Source organism: Trichophyton verrucosum (genome assembly GCF_000151505.1).
Source record: "Trichophyton verrucosum HKI 0517 chromosome Unknown contig00368_1.f1.exp, whole genome shotgun sequence".
NCBI lineage: Eukaryota > Fungi > Ascomycota > Eurotiomycetes > Onygenales > Arthrodermataceae > Trichophyton > Trichophyton verrucosum.
Genome location: NW_003315394.1, coordinates 40,092 through 53,442, shown reverse-complemented (window position 1 = coordinate 53,442; position 13,351 = coordinate 40,092). Strand labels below are relative to the sequence as shown.

Below are 13,351 nucleotides of genomic sequence, written 5' to 3'. Positions count from 1 at the left end.
TTTTTTTTTTTTTTTTTTGGTACATTCTTGACGGGGCTCGTTGTTTTGACACAAGGTCTAGTTCGGCCAGTGGAGGCAACTTCGCTGTCCGACGAGGAGAAGAGGTTGATATTCGAACGGGACGGAGGCCGGTGCTGCCTTACCGGAATAACTTTTGAGAATTACCGTGCAGAAGGGCTTGTATACCTTCATATCGTTCCGCCAACTGTATTTACCGGCGGTCCAGTCCTATCTGAAGGGGTATGTATACATATTGTTGTTTCCTTATATTCAACCCAAAGCTAATGGATGTGCTAGACTATTCTGTTTGATTTTTTGAGTTACTTTCTATCAAGAGAACTATTGGATATCATCTACTCTCAAGAGAATAGACAGACAGACAAACTGGGAAACGTTTGGCTACTTTCTACCACAGCTTGGAATTATTTTAGAACGGGAGACGCATACCTTAGGATACAACGTGAGGATACCAAAACAGAATCTAGCTTGAAGCAGGAGGTGAGTTTTTGAGCCCCATATTATGGCTAATAGTATTGACATGCAAAAGTATCGCGTCTTTCATAGCGGGTTTACGCCTAGTCACCCCGGAAGTTTCTCCCTAGATCGTGGCGGCTCCGTTCATATTGAGAATAGAAAATCTCATTTAACGATTACTCCTAATAAAAATCTCTTTGCAATACACAGATTCTTCTCAAGACCATTGGCGTGGATGGAAGCTCATGAATATATGCAAAAGCGTCTAGCCAATGCTCCAAGTAAGTCACTAGATTTTCTCTTCGCACATGAATATATTTCCCTCTAACTTGTACCAGAAAAGACTTCAACAGCGAAATCTTCAATCTCTCCGTTTTTCTCAATTTTCCGAGGGCTTTGGACATCACTACCTTCTTTTGTCAGAACATCCGTATACGACTTTTTAGCCCGGATTGGCCTCAAAATGTACCCACCTACACTGTCTATGACCGTCTATAAACTCCCTTTCGGTTTATACCTCCGCCGAGGATCACCATCCCTTGTACCAAAGTATCACGTTGAAGCCCACACACTAAAAATGATAGAACAGTCAACCAATATCCCCGCTCCCAGGGCAATTGATGTTACACAAACGTCACGATATTCGTATTTACTTATGACCTGCGTTCCTGGACGCCCTATTGGTCCAAGTATGAACACAATGACCGATGAAGAGGTAGAGCAAGTCGTGGTTGATTTAAAGGGATATATTTCTGAGCTTCGGAAGATACCAAGAGATCCGTCTTCAGAATATCTTATATGCAACTCTCAAGGTGGTGGTTTCTTAGACTGGCGTATTCCTGATAGCCAAAGCGAGGAGTTGCGATTCAAATCTGAAGCTGATTTCAATAAATACTTGACTGATCCTTTCTGGGAAGAGATCCGGACCCGTGCTGCGAAATCACACGAAATTCCCCATGAGATTGTCTTTACTCATGGTGATCTCAACCCTAGGAATATATTGGCGGAAAATGGAAGAATCACAGGAATTGTTGACTGGGAAAATGCAGGATGGTTCCCAGAATATTGGGAGTATACCAAGATGCATTATACTGTTCGAGGTGTGGAACGTTGGCTTGTTGATGTAGTCGACAGTGTTTTTACAGGCTACCGGCAAGAGTTATGGGTGGAAAATATGCTTTCAGACCTTTTGGGTCCATTCTAATCTCCTCTCCCTTCCCTCATTGTCTATATCTCCCGGATTTTCAAATCATATTACCATGTCAGCAAGCCTAATCTCGGAATAGTTAGCACTTTGTATATCTCTTATTTTATTCCCCTCGCATGTTATAATCAAATAAAGCAAGTTAATAGTAGGTAAGCATTGTCCTGTCCTCAGAACCCTCTTCTAGGATAAGAAGTCTCATATATACATGATAGTCACGTTTCAGAGTATTTTTCTTGCACATAATGGATATGAGAACTCTTTTAGATCTGAGAATTCTTGACCTTGGCGATTTTCGCACCAACTTCCACGTCGTCCTTGTAATCGGCAGCAGCATCCAGCAATGTCTCCTCAATATGAGCTATGGATTTACTAAGAGTAATAATCCCATTTTTCTCCAGTGCGATTATGGCGTCCTTGACCCAGGTTCTGCAGGAGAACGTCTCGCCAGTATTGGGAGAAGGATGAGGACCAGCTGGAATTCCATTCAAGGTGTCGATGCAAGTCTGCCAGTTGGAATTGTTGACGGAGCCGATTTTATGGGCTAGGACTAGACTCAAAGAATATGGGACGTTGTTGGAAGGTCTTTGGTCAAGTTTCCAGCCTCCCTCGCGGTCAGTGGCATGCCAGATGTGACCGGCAGGAGTATCGATAGGTATGAAGATGCCCCAGTGGAAGCCAGGGTTGGCACCACGGCTGCTGAGCATGACATAAATCGAGTAGTTCTCATACTGCTTGGCTATATCTTCGCGGGACATGGAACGGGAGGCCATTTTCACGTGAAGGTGACTTGAAAGAGCCTTCTAAGACTTTGTAGGTGGGATGGGGCGACGAAGATCAGGTATAGGCAGAGGGCAGCTGTGACTGAGATGCTTTTTGGATGAGAAGAGGAAGCAAACTTCCAGAGAAAGAAAGCCCCTTTTATAATGCAATTTGAGGGGACTAGAAGTCCAGGCAGCAGCGCGGGGGTGAGAAGGATGCATTGAATATCACTGGGTGGTTGGACAGGAATGCGGGAAAATGACCAGGCTATCGTCCCGATAAAAGTGATGCGCCGCAAAATGCACTTCCACCCTGGGTTATCACATACTGTCCAGGATGATCAATGAGGGGGTTGAGGCTCGAAAAGGCCAATGAAGATGGTATTATCAAAACGACTAAGCCAAAAGGGTGAATATATACCCGTGGACAAGATGAGGCTGTGTCTTTGACAGGTATATATGCAAGGCGACTAGGCAGCAACCCCTCCCCTCGACTGTGATGGACATGGATTCGACTGATCTTGCTGGAGAAATCATCAGACCCATGCTGTGCTCTGTCAGTTCCATGGGAGTTCCGTGTGGTGGTTTTCAATGTCTATTTGTTCATCAATACATTATTGATACATGATGTTGATGCACTGACTGGCAACATGCATATAGGCAACAAAGTGAGGCTCAAAAATGCCGGCCCTGGAGTTAAGTATGGAGGGGACATGGGTATCAGGGTAGCATATTAAGTTGGAAGGCCTCCATAGCTGACCATCGTGTGATAGCTGACTGGTATGCTTGGACAAACATAGCTACAAGCTCTGCGTGTAAGTAGTTCATCATCTTGTCGTCTCCTTGTCGTTCTGAGAATTTCAGGGATTGGCGAGAGGCGATGTTTCGCACCGAAACTGGACCACAGCTAACTAGCGTCAAGCTGATTTGTAACGCTCCAACGGATAACCCCGCAGCTTCATCAGGCCATCCGTCTCTTGATCTCGCCATATCGACTGGGATAAAGCCGTGTCGGATCCTGTTGAGCGGAACTTTGCTGGTGGGCTGCCAATTTCGGTGGTGGAGCAAGCGTTGAAATTTTTGTTCCTCGGGTGACAAGGCCCGCCGCCTCATCCCCAGGAGTAACTAATGGTTACCAGCATCTGGCTTCTAGATTTCCCCCAGAGAGCGCAAAAAAACTCAAAAAGCAAAGAAAAGCAACGAAGAGATTGACGTTTGTTCGTTTCCAGCATCGACCTTCGCGGCCAGTTTGTATGGCATACTTATAAGAGGGAGACGACCGGGCCGGTTTGAGCAGGCAGGAATAGTTGATATAACTAGTTAGCTGCAGCCACTGTCAATCGTCCTTCTCAACAACCAACCGTCAACTGTCAACTGTCAACGTCAACGCCAACCCAAAGGCAACGTCTCTTAACCTTGGGTTATTCGGCCAGTTTCAGCGCAAAAGATGGCGTCTGGTGAGTCTGGCCGTCGCCAGTCGGTGTATAAGATATTCGGAGAGCCGGTACGTATCAATGTCTGTTTGCTGTCTCGCCATTTTGCTGCTGCCATGGCTGCCCGTCTCTGCTGGCTGTTGATCTGGACTGGCACTCTTGCAAAAAGCCCACTTCGTCTCCCCCACTGTTCCCGCCAGTTTGTATGATTGCCATTGCTGCTGTCAAACTCGCAGCCTCGCCCTGTCCACACTGCATCTTGTCTTCTTGCTGTCCGTCTCTGCTGTCCTCGTCTTCTCCGTCTCCTTCGTCTTCATCATCGTCTTCATTCTTCGACGTCAGAAAACAAAAAGCACGCCGCGGATTTCCTAATCGGGCAACCCTGGCAGCGGGCACATGACTTCGCGGGTTCGCCCGACAGAAGGTCGCTTTTCTCCGAGACTTTCCGACGTGGAGATTCGGAGGCGATGGCGACGGTGACGGCGACGGCGACGACGAGGAGCAAAAGGTCCCCCCGTACAGGAGATGAAGAGCAGGACGGAGAGGACGAGGATGGAGATGGGGGAGTCAAGCCACTTTTGTCAAACACAGCCTCCGGGAATATGGAGTGTGGAGGCAGCAGGGTATATAATAAGGGGGAAAGCCCCTTTTCGCCAGTACATGAGGGAGTATATACCTACCCACGGCCGACGGAAGAAGGCAGGAAGACAAGAAGACAAGAAGACTGCAGCAAGAACACAAGAAATGCATGCAAGGAGGGAACTTCCTCGCTGTGGACGACTAAGCGGATGAACAGCCCGCCAGTTGTGTTGTGAATGCAGACTGCACAGAGGCAGCATCCAGGAGGCCAGGAGGGCTAGCTATATCAAAGCTGCTGCTCTATACCCAGACCCTCTGCTCTATACCCGCGCCCTGTCTGTCTCTATCTTCTGTCTTTGATTCTGTCTCAACACCCAACTGTCCCTTTGCTGTGCACTATCAAAAAGAAAACGAAAAAATTGTGAATAATAAAGGCGGCCCCAGTTAAAGCATCCTCTGCCTACCACCCATGCCCTGAAGAGTCTCCGGCTGCGCATGATGGCAAGCATCGTACTCTAGAACGTCCAGCTAACAGCAAGAAGAATGACGATGCAAAGATATGTGTAGTTATGGTTGGCCTTCCGGCCCGGGGAAAGAGCCTTATCGCCGGTAAAGGTAAGATAGGTCGTCTTCGTTACTGCAATGTTTACACGGGTTAACAACAGGGCCTACAGCGCTACGTTATCTCTCATGGATCGGGATTCCAGCAAAGATCTTCAACGTCGGGCAGTATCGCCGACAAGATACTCCTCGGCCCACAGCGGCGTTCTTCGACACTTCTAATCTCGATGGAGAACGGTTACGTCGAGCAGCAGCTGAAGCCGCAGTTACAGACATGCTTCACTGGTTCTCAACGACCGGTGGACAGGTCGCTATCCTTGATGCTACCAACTCGACAAAGGAACGCCGCAAGTGGATCCGTGACGTGTGCCAGTCCGCTGGGATCGAGCCGCTATTTGTTGAATCCAAGTGTGATGACCGGGAACTCATCATGAACAATATCAGAGAAGTCAAAACTACTTCTCCAGACTATGTTGGACAGGACCCGGAAGTAGCTGCCCAAGATTTCATGGAGCGGATCAGCAATTATGAAAAGGTGTACCAAACCATAGAGGAGGATGAGGATGTATCGTACATCCAGCTCATCAATGTCGGGACGTCCGTGGTGATCAACAATATCAAGGATTACCTGTCTAGTAGACTCGTATATTATACTATCAACCTTCACATTAAGCCCAGATCTATCTGGCTATCTCGAGTGAGTTGCCGCCTCTGTATCGTTTGCCATGGCACGGCCGACTAATACACTAGGATTTAGCATGGAGAGTCTGAGTTTAACCTTTCAGGCCAAATAGGCGGAGATGCCAACCTATCCAGCCGTGGTGAGGCATATGCCCGAGCATTACCCTCTCTTCTCAAAGAATCTGGTGTTCCTCCCGGCACCAAAATTGTTATCTGGACCTCAACATTGAAACGTACTATCCAAACTGCCCGTTTCCTCCAGGCAGAAACAGGATATGACAAACTTGAATGGAAAGCCCTTGACGAACTCGATTCTGGAGTCTGCGATGGTCTCACTTACGAGGAAATTGCAGAAAGATATCCCGAAGACTTTAAAGCCCGTGACGACGACAAATACAACTACCGCTACCGAGGTGGTGAATCTTACCGTGACGTCGTCATCCGTCTTGAACCAATTATAATGGAACTCGAAAGAAGCGAAAACGTCCTCATAGTCACCCACCAGGCTGTCCTCCGCTGCATATATTCTTACTTCTTAAACATGTCCCAAGAACAGAGTCCATGGATGGAGGTACCACTTCACACGCTGATAAAGCTTACTCCTCGTGCCTATGGAACAGAAGAGAAGAGGTTCAAAGCAAATATCCCTGCCGTCTCGACCTGGCGTGGCAAAGGATCGTCTGCAAAACATCAGGAACCCGCTTGCCAGCCTGTAGCAAAGTAAGCTGGTGGTAGGCTTTCCAGCAGGCAAACAATTACTCTCTTCTCCATTTGTTTCACCTCACTCGGTTAAATTCCGCATGAAATAGAGTTATACACGATGTCGGCGTCGGATGGTGTGTGGAACGGTCTCTTGTCTAGGACGGAATTCAAGGAACATGCATACATGGTGGAAGGGAGAACTTGATTTAATCATATGAATTAGACTCCCTCTTGACAGTGGGGATAAGATATGGAAACTAAAGGCTGTTAAACGGCCTTACGTCGCTTCTCTACTCTTATGCTATCTATTTGACATAGCATTTATCTATTCTAGCTTAGGAAGAATGGACTCCATAGCCATGACTATAACAGCTTCGGATAAATCTTTCTCTAGTTAATCTATCCAGCCCGAATATTTATTGAATTACTGTATAGAATACAGTATAGATACTTAGTTTTTTGCTTTTTTTGCCTCTTGTCTATTGGGAATCAAATTTTGGATGCAACTTGAAGGCTGGTCAAAGAAGAATTGACAGGTTCAATGTTGAGTGTGGAAGTGATTGGCTGAGGGCTAACAGGTAGCTGACCAATAGATTGCTTAGGCTTGACTAGCCGTTGCCCAATCAATAACGAGATAACCTTAAAAGCAAACGTCAACAAAATAAAGCTTCCTTATTGGCCATATTTATATTATAGTTACACGTGACTGCACACTTGGTCTCCCCGGCCCGCCGTGTCCTGCAGCATGACATCTTGCAGCGAACGAGAAGCTTCAGGGACGCAGCAGCGGACAAGCGGAAGAAGACGAGAGACAGCTCGGTCACAGGCCTCATGGACATAGCAGTGCAGTCCATGGGCGTCGGCGATACCATCAAACTACCCCCATCCCTCTAGCCATGCTGACTGCATTCACGGCGAGGCTTCTCGTGGAGTTCCGACCTCGCGACAAGTCGAAGATAGAGTCCATCTTGACGTACGGGGACAGGCTGCTGGTCGGGCTGAACACAGGATCGCTGCGAATATACAGGGTTAATGAAGTGAACGTCGATGAAGCAGAGACACGGGCTGGCGATGACACAGAGGCGCAGGAAGGCAGTGGTGATGGCGGTGGTGTCATTCAGCCATCTCCAGCAACCAAACCGACAGATCTACTGCGAGAGCTAGAGAAGTTCTCGCGGTATAAGATCGAGCAGTTGGCGATTATCAAGGAGGCGAATATTCTCCTTTCCCTTTCGAACGGCCATGTCTCGATACACGATCTGCAGTCCTACGAGCTGCATGAGCAGTTAACTCGAACTAAAGGGGCTACCACCTTCGCGGTTACCTCCAACATCGAGAAGGATCAGGACACTGGGGTTCCGTCGATTGTGTCTAGGCTTGCTGTTGCGGTGAAGAGAAAGCTCATGCTATGGACATGGCAAGACATGGAGCTTGAAGATGATGCTACGGAGATAACACTTGTTAGCGGGATAAAGACCATTACTTGGGCGAACGGTACCAAGCTACTAGCCGGACTTAGCTCAAGCTATGTCCTTGTTGATGTTGTGACAAGAGAAGTTACGGATATTGTAGGACCTGGAAGCATTGGGGGGGCTGGCGGATCTGATACGGGGCGTCTGGGAGGAGTAGGTGCCAGTATGAGCTACATAGGCATGGGCGGAGCAACTCCCAAACCGCTCGCTACAAGATTGTGCGAAGGACAGATGCTACTGGCAAAGGATGTCAACTCACATTTTATTGACACGGATGGAAACGGCCTCAAACGACGCCAGATTCCTTGGACGGTGGCTCCTGAAGCTGTTGGTTATTCATACCCTTACCTACTAGCACTTCAGGATGCATCCAAGGGTATACTTGAAGTGCGCAATCCAGAAACTCTATCACTTCTTCAATCGGTATCCCTCCCGTCGGCTGCCATGATCCATATCCCACAGCCAAATATCAGTCTTGCCCATGCAGGAAAGGGGTTTCTCGTGGCTAGTGGACGTGTGATCTGGAGAATGAGTGCTCTCGACTATGACTCGCAGATTGATGGTTTAGTAGAACAAGGTAATCTCGACGAAGCCATCAGCCTTCTTGGAATGCTTGAAGATGCCCTTCTGAATGACAAAGAGGGTAGACTGCGAGAGATCAAGCTTCGCAAGGCCCAGACTCTATTCGAAAAGCAGAAATACCGGAAGTCGTTGGACCTTTTTACAGAAGTTTCAGCTCCTCCCGAGATAGTTATACGGCTATTCCCTAAACTCATTGCTGGAGAGCTATCATCTATTGAGGAAGAACCTGCACAAGAAAGTTCGGAGAGCTCAGAGGAGAATCCCTCTCAGCCTGAAAATGGTACCAGTATTCACAGTGCTGAACCCACGACACCCGATGACAAGCCGAAGGTTAAGAATGGGACTTATGCACCGTCTGTAACCTCGTTTCTAAGAGGAAGACCAGATGATGCTAGCGAAACTGGTAGCATGCGTGGTAAACCAGCAGACCTGAAAGAACCAGACAAGCGGCTTGGTATGTATTCCATATTATCTTTTTTTCTTATACATTTACCACCTAACTAACCCAACTTGTAGAAGGGAAAGATTTGAAAGCAGCTGTCTATGAGCTGCAGGGGTTCCTAGCTGATATTCGTCGAAGACTCTCTAGATTTATCAGTCCTGATGGCACACTTAAGGAGCCCTCAGTCAACGTGGATAAATCAGACGATACCACCCAATCTATGTTGAAGACCTTGGGTATCTCTTCTGATGATCTAGAAAACATCGACATGAGCCAGAAGTTGCGGGAGACAGCTACATTGGTAGATACCACCCTATTCAGAGCCCTTATGTTCGCAACCCCTACGCTAGCTGGCTCGCTCTTCCGCATCGATAATTTCTGTGACCCTGAGGTGGTGATGGAGAAGCTAGAACAGACCGCTCGCTACGGCGACTTGATAGACTTTTTATTTGGCAAGCGCCTTCATCGCTCTGCCTTGGAACAGCTCAAGAAGTTTGGCCAGAAAGAGGCCGGAGAGGAAATCTCGCCGGAACTACAAGGCCCCAAACGCACAGTTGCCTATCTGCAGAATTTACCACCCGACATGATCGATTTGATTCTCGAGTTTGCTGAATGGCCACTTCGAAGTGATCCTGAGCTCGGCATGGAGATCTTTCTTACGGATACAGAGAATGCAGAGACACTGCCTCGTCAGAAGGTTCTTGAATTCCTTAATGGAATCGACGCAAAGCTCGCCATTAAATATTCAGAACATGTCATCAACGAGCTAAATGACCTGACACCAGATATACATTTCCGACTGTTAACACTATACCTTGAGCGGATCCTCAAGAGTAAGAAATCAAAGGATGTTTTTCCAACCGAGGATGAGCGAGAGGAGTGCAAGAACCGATTCTTGAAAATGCTAGAAACGAGCGAACAATATTCCCCTGCCAAAATGCTTGATCGGCTCCCAAGAGATGGTAAGCATATCTCTCCTTTTACTATCATACATTCCTATTGATATGGAGACTAATTGCTTTATGGATTGATAGATCCGGAATTCTTTGAGCCAAGGGCTGTTACGTTGAGTAAGATGGGACAACACCGTCAAGCTCTTGAGATATATGTGTTTAAGCTGGACAATCCGGCAAAAGCAGAAGAGTGAGTTACTAGAACATTAATTATAGACATGAGCATAAGCTGACTGGTCCTGTGCAAAGGTACTGCAATCGAATCCATTTGGGTGATTCCACATCTACCAAGCAACGTGCAGTTCCATATGGTAGTTGTCCAGCAGTTGAGGATGAGGAGGCCCGCCCGTCTATCTACCATACACTTCTTTCTCTGTACCTGTCACCGCCACATGGTTATGAACCACGATATGGCCCCGCGATCGAGATCCTTGCGCGACATGGTTCCCGGTTACCTGCCAGCTCCACTCTCAGCCTTATCCCAGGCTCATTGCCAATCCACGACCTCGAATTCTACTTCCGCAGCCGTATCCGTGCAGCCAATAGTATCTTAAACCAAGGTCGAATTATATCCTCGCTGCATAAGATTCAAAGTGCAGAAACAGAGGCAGCACTGCGTTTGGGTGACAATGTTGGCAGCAACAAGGGAAGAAACCGCTGCATCACCGTCAGCGAAGATCGGGTGTGCAGCCATTGTCATAAACGGTTAGGTGGGAGCGTTATCAGTGTGTTTCCAAAGTAAGTTCGACTGTGTCTTTTGCATCTCAAACATCTCTCACTAACATCTCGAACCACTAGTAATACGGTAGTTCACTTAGGCTGCGCCAATAGATTGGGCTCTGCAACATAAATGGCGTTATAGAAGCGTGATGATTCCAGTCCACCCGGCGGCATAATGGCGTCTCGGTATCATCTTTGTTCCAACTCATCTGTTTCCTTTTCCTTTCCTCCGCTATGTTTCTGTAGATATTGCGTTGTTATTGGATACCCCCGACCTGCCATGTTCACATCATAGTAAACATAATAACGAAGCTCCCAGTACGCTAATGCATCAATCATCATTCATCACTCATCATCATCGACAACTTCCTCGCCATAGTTGTCTTCTTCTGTTTTGTCGTCTATTGTGCCGGCTCCTTGTGCGTCACGTAGCTTATCTTCCTCCATCTTCTCCGTAAGAAAGGCGTTAACATCCGCTTGTAAGGATACAATTGATCCTCGTAATTCTGCTAGGTACTTTGTTCGTTCCGCAGTGCTATTCTCACCGGGCGGAGGGATAGAGGAAGAGAGCTGCTGGGCAAAGGTGTGCGCTGATGGCTCGGCCGTTTCTTGTGATGTGCGGGGAGCCTGGTAGACAGCTTTGAGAACGGGGTCTTTGCTTGAGTTGGGGTCAGAAGCCATGGTTGAATCCTTGCAGTAACACGCTTGATTAGACCGATGTCAAGTCCCGTCTCTTCTCTCTTGCTATTTGATATGTCGATGTTAAGATCGTTTTCGAGCCTTCACGAAGGTTGCATTCTTTGGCTTCTGCAGGCGCGCGACGGCGGGGTGTCACGTGATCATTTCTTATCCATGGATTGGAACCTTTGGAAATCCAGACCTCAAGGAGCTTCCCCACTAGAAATTCCTCCCTCCTTGTTCTTATCTAGTTATTTAGTTATCAGCCAACCTGCATCTGTGAATCTGTGATTGTCATCAGTATGTAGCACAAAGTATGGCTGAATCTGAGTTTGGCTCTCAGAGACGCGTCGAGTTGATCAACAAGATCGCTGCTGGTGCCGGTGGAGAGATTGATCAGCCTCTGTGGCCGTTTTTATGGCTGGCAGATATCCCGCAGCTCGAAGAAATCTCTAAGCAACCTGACCTGATAACCTATCTTGCTGGGCTTGCAAAGAGACTTGAAGACAGCCAACTGCTGGCAAGATGTAAGCTTGTTCATGCTGATGTCTGTGCACAGTTACTGACGTTTTTGGTTTCCTACTGTTTATACAGGGACCCGGAGAACTTACGAACGTACACCCTCCCCGACGGCCTCTCCTGCGCCAGCGATGTCAAGGCTTTCAGAGATGGCAGTACCGGGCGATCGGCCTGGCTCACCAACCTCAAGCGGAATGGGTACGCCGCGTACTCGTTCTGAAAAAGCGGCAGACCTGGTTAGAATCTCAGATTCATATGCTGAAAGACTTACTTCACCCTAACTAGTTAACTATTCGCTGCTAGTGCCGCCTAAGAGACAGTAATAGATGCGTCGTGACTGGTGCTGACGATCCTGTTGAAGCGGCTCACATTTTCCCATTCTCCATGAGGAGATTACAGGCCCCGGATATCGTCAACGACACATACAATCCGTGGAGCGTTTTTACGTATGTTTTGGGGCCAAGAAAGGGTCGACGCGTGGTATAATGCCATCACAGGCCCTGTGGCCACTGAGACCGTACAGAACCTTATGTGCTTGGCTCCGTCAGTTCACAAGTATCATGAACGCGCTTATTTTGCATTGGAGCCCGTTGAGGAGGACACCCAATCGCACACTCTTACGGTTCGTTTCCATTGGCTACCCCATATGGCCAACCTCCACAGACTAAAAGTTGATACCCGCCCATCATTTGCTCGTGGTATTGGTTGCGGCCGCCGGATACGGCTGTGGGAGGTGGTGTCTGGCGACGAAATCATTTCGGGAACACTCATCAATATCACTGGATACGACAGGATTCCCCTCCCTGACCCGGCGCTCCTACAACTGCAATGGATGCTTCAACGCATCGTCGCCTTAGCTGGCGGCGCTGAAGTATTCCAGAAATCCAATGATGACGGTGATGACGATGATTACTCTGATTACTCTGAAGTCTACGAAGATAGATGATATGCATCTCGATCTGCCACCACCAGCGGCATCATCTTCGCGCAGACAACTCAATGCTAGAATGCTGCACTCCCCACCAGAAATTACACTTCCCGTCCGTTAATTTCTTCTTCAATGCCTACGCTCTTGCTCATTATTCTATCGTGGTATCCACTGCGATAAGAAACCCAGCACATACCCAGACGGGCTATGCCCAATGTATTTTTAGTGTATTTTATTTTACCTTTTTGAAAGTCCCTGCATGATTCTACTTATGTTGTTTAATCCGAGAAGTTCCGCTCAGCAATACTCATTCCTACCCCTGAAGAGCTGAATTCATTGTCTATCGGCCCAAAACATTCAGTAGCAAGTCGAGTCAGTACTTCATACGTTATTACCTTGTAAATGAAATGTCACTTTACTAACTAGTTACCAGGACGTAAGAGTAGAATGAAAAACAGGTGAAATTGTATTACATTCAACACAAAACTTCGCGATATATCCACATATCCAAGCCAAATGTATCGACTCAGAGTGTGTCTTTAGATATATCTGAAGATAAACTGTACATAATCAAGTCCAGCTAAGACAGTACGCCTGAACTAGATTTAAAATACATATTTTTTATAATTTTAACCTTTAGTATATTAGATATTTTTTTACTA

General features: G+C 47.3%; 6 protein-coding genes across 6 annotated transcripts; 4 read left to right on the top strand and 2 right to left on the bottom strand.

Annotated features, from left to right (window-relative positions):
- Nucleotides 1-709: 709 nt before the first annotated feature.
- TRV_04792 (uncharacterized protein) lies at nucleotides 710-1,678 on the top strand (the record flags this gene model as incomplete). Its single annotated transcript, XM_003021073.1, has 2 exons — nucleotides 710-755; nucleotides 921-1,678. 2 exons carry the CDS (start codon nucleotides 710-712, stop codon nucleotides 1,676-1,678), a joined length of 804 nt encoding a protein of 267 aa, XP_003021119.1.
- A 263-nt stretch (nucleotides 1,679-1,941) lies between these two features.
- On the bottom strand, nucleotides 1,942-2,451 carry TRV_04791 (uncharacterized protein; the record flags this gene model as incomplete). Its single annotated transcript, XM_003021072.1, has 1 exon — nucleotides 1,942-2,451. The coding sequence occupies one exon, from the start codon at nucleotides 2,449-2,451 to the stop codon at nucleotides 1,942-1,944; it is 510 nt and encodes a 169-aa protein (XP_003021118.1).
- A 1,435-nt stretch (nucleotides 2,452-3,886) lies between these two features.
- Nucleotides 3,887-6,417, top strand: TRV_04790 (uncharacterized protein; the record flags this gene model as incomplete). The annotated part of the gene is given in 7 exon segments (XM_003021071.1): nucleotides 3,887-4,071; nucleotides 4,109-4,209; nucleotides 4,395-4,683; nucleotides 4,703-4,803; nucleotides 4,896-5,066; nucleotides 5,159-5,709; nucleotides 5,770-6,417. 7 exon segments carry the CDS (start codon nucleotides 3,887-3,889, stop codon nucleotides 6,415-6,417), a joined length of 2,046 nt encoding a protein of 681 aa, XP_003021117.1.
- Nucleotides 6,418-7,291: 874 nt separating this feature from the next.
- On the top strand, nucleotides 7,292-10,586 carry TRV_04789 (uncharacterized protein; the record flags this gene model as incomplete). The annotated part of the gene is made up of 4 exons (XM_003021070.1): nucleotides 7,292-8,903; nucleotides 8,966-9,853; nucleotides 9,926-10,034; nucleotides 10,061-10,586. The coding sequence occupies 4 exons, from the start codon at nucleotides 7,292-7,294 to the stop codon at nucleotides 10,584-10,586; spliced, it is 3,135 nt and encodes a 1,044-aa protein (XP_003021116.1).
- Nucleotides 10,587-10,909: 323 nt separating this feature from the next.
- On the bottom strand, nucleotides 10,910-11,245 carry TRV_04788 (uncharacterized protein; the record flags this gene model as incomplete). Its single annotated transcript, XM_003021069.1, has 1 exon — nucleotides 10,910-11,245. The coding sequence occupies one exon, from the start codon at nucleotides 11,243-11,245 to the stop codon at nucleotides 10,910-10,912; it is 336 nt and encodes a 111-aa protein (XP_003021115.1).
- Nucleotides 11,246-11,558: 313 nt separating this feature from the next.
- Nucleotides 11,559-12,707, top strand: TRV_04787 (uncharacterized protein; the record flags this gene model as incomplete). Its single annotated transcript, XM_003021068.1, has 3 exons — nucleotides 11,559-11,959; nucleotides 12,088-12,207; nucleotides 12,230-12,707. 3 exons carry the CDS (start codon nucleotides 11,559-11,561, stop codon nucleotides 12,705-12,707), a joined length of 999 nt encoding a protein of 332 aa, XP_003021114.1.
- Nucleotides 12,708-13,351: the final 644 nt, after the last annotated feature.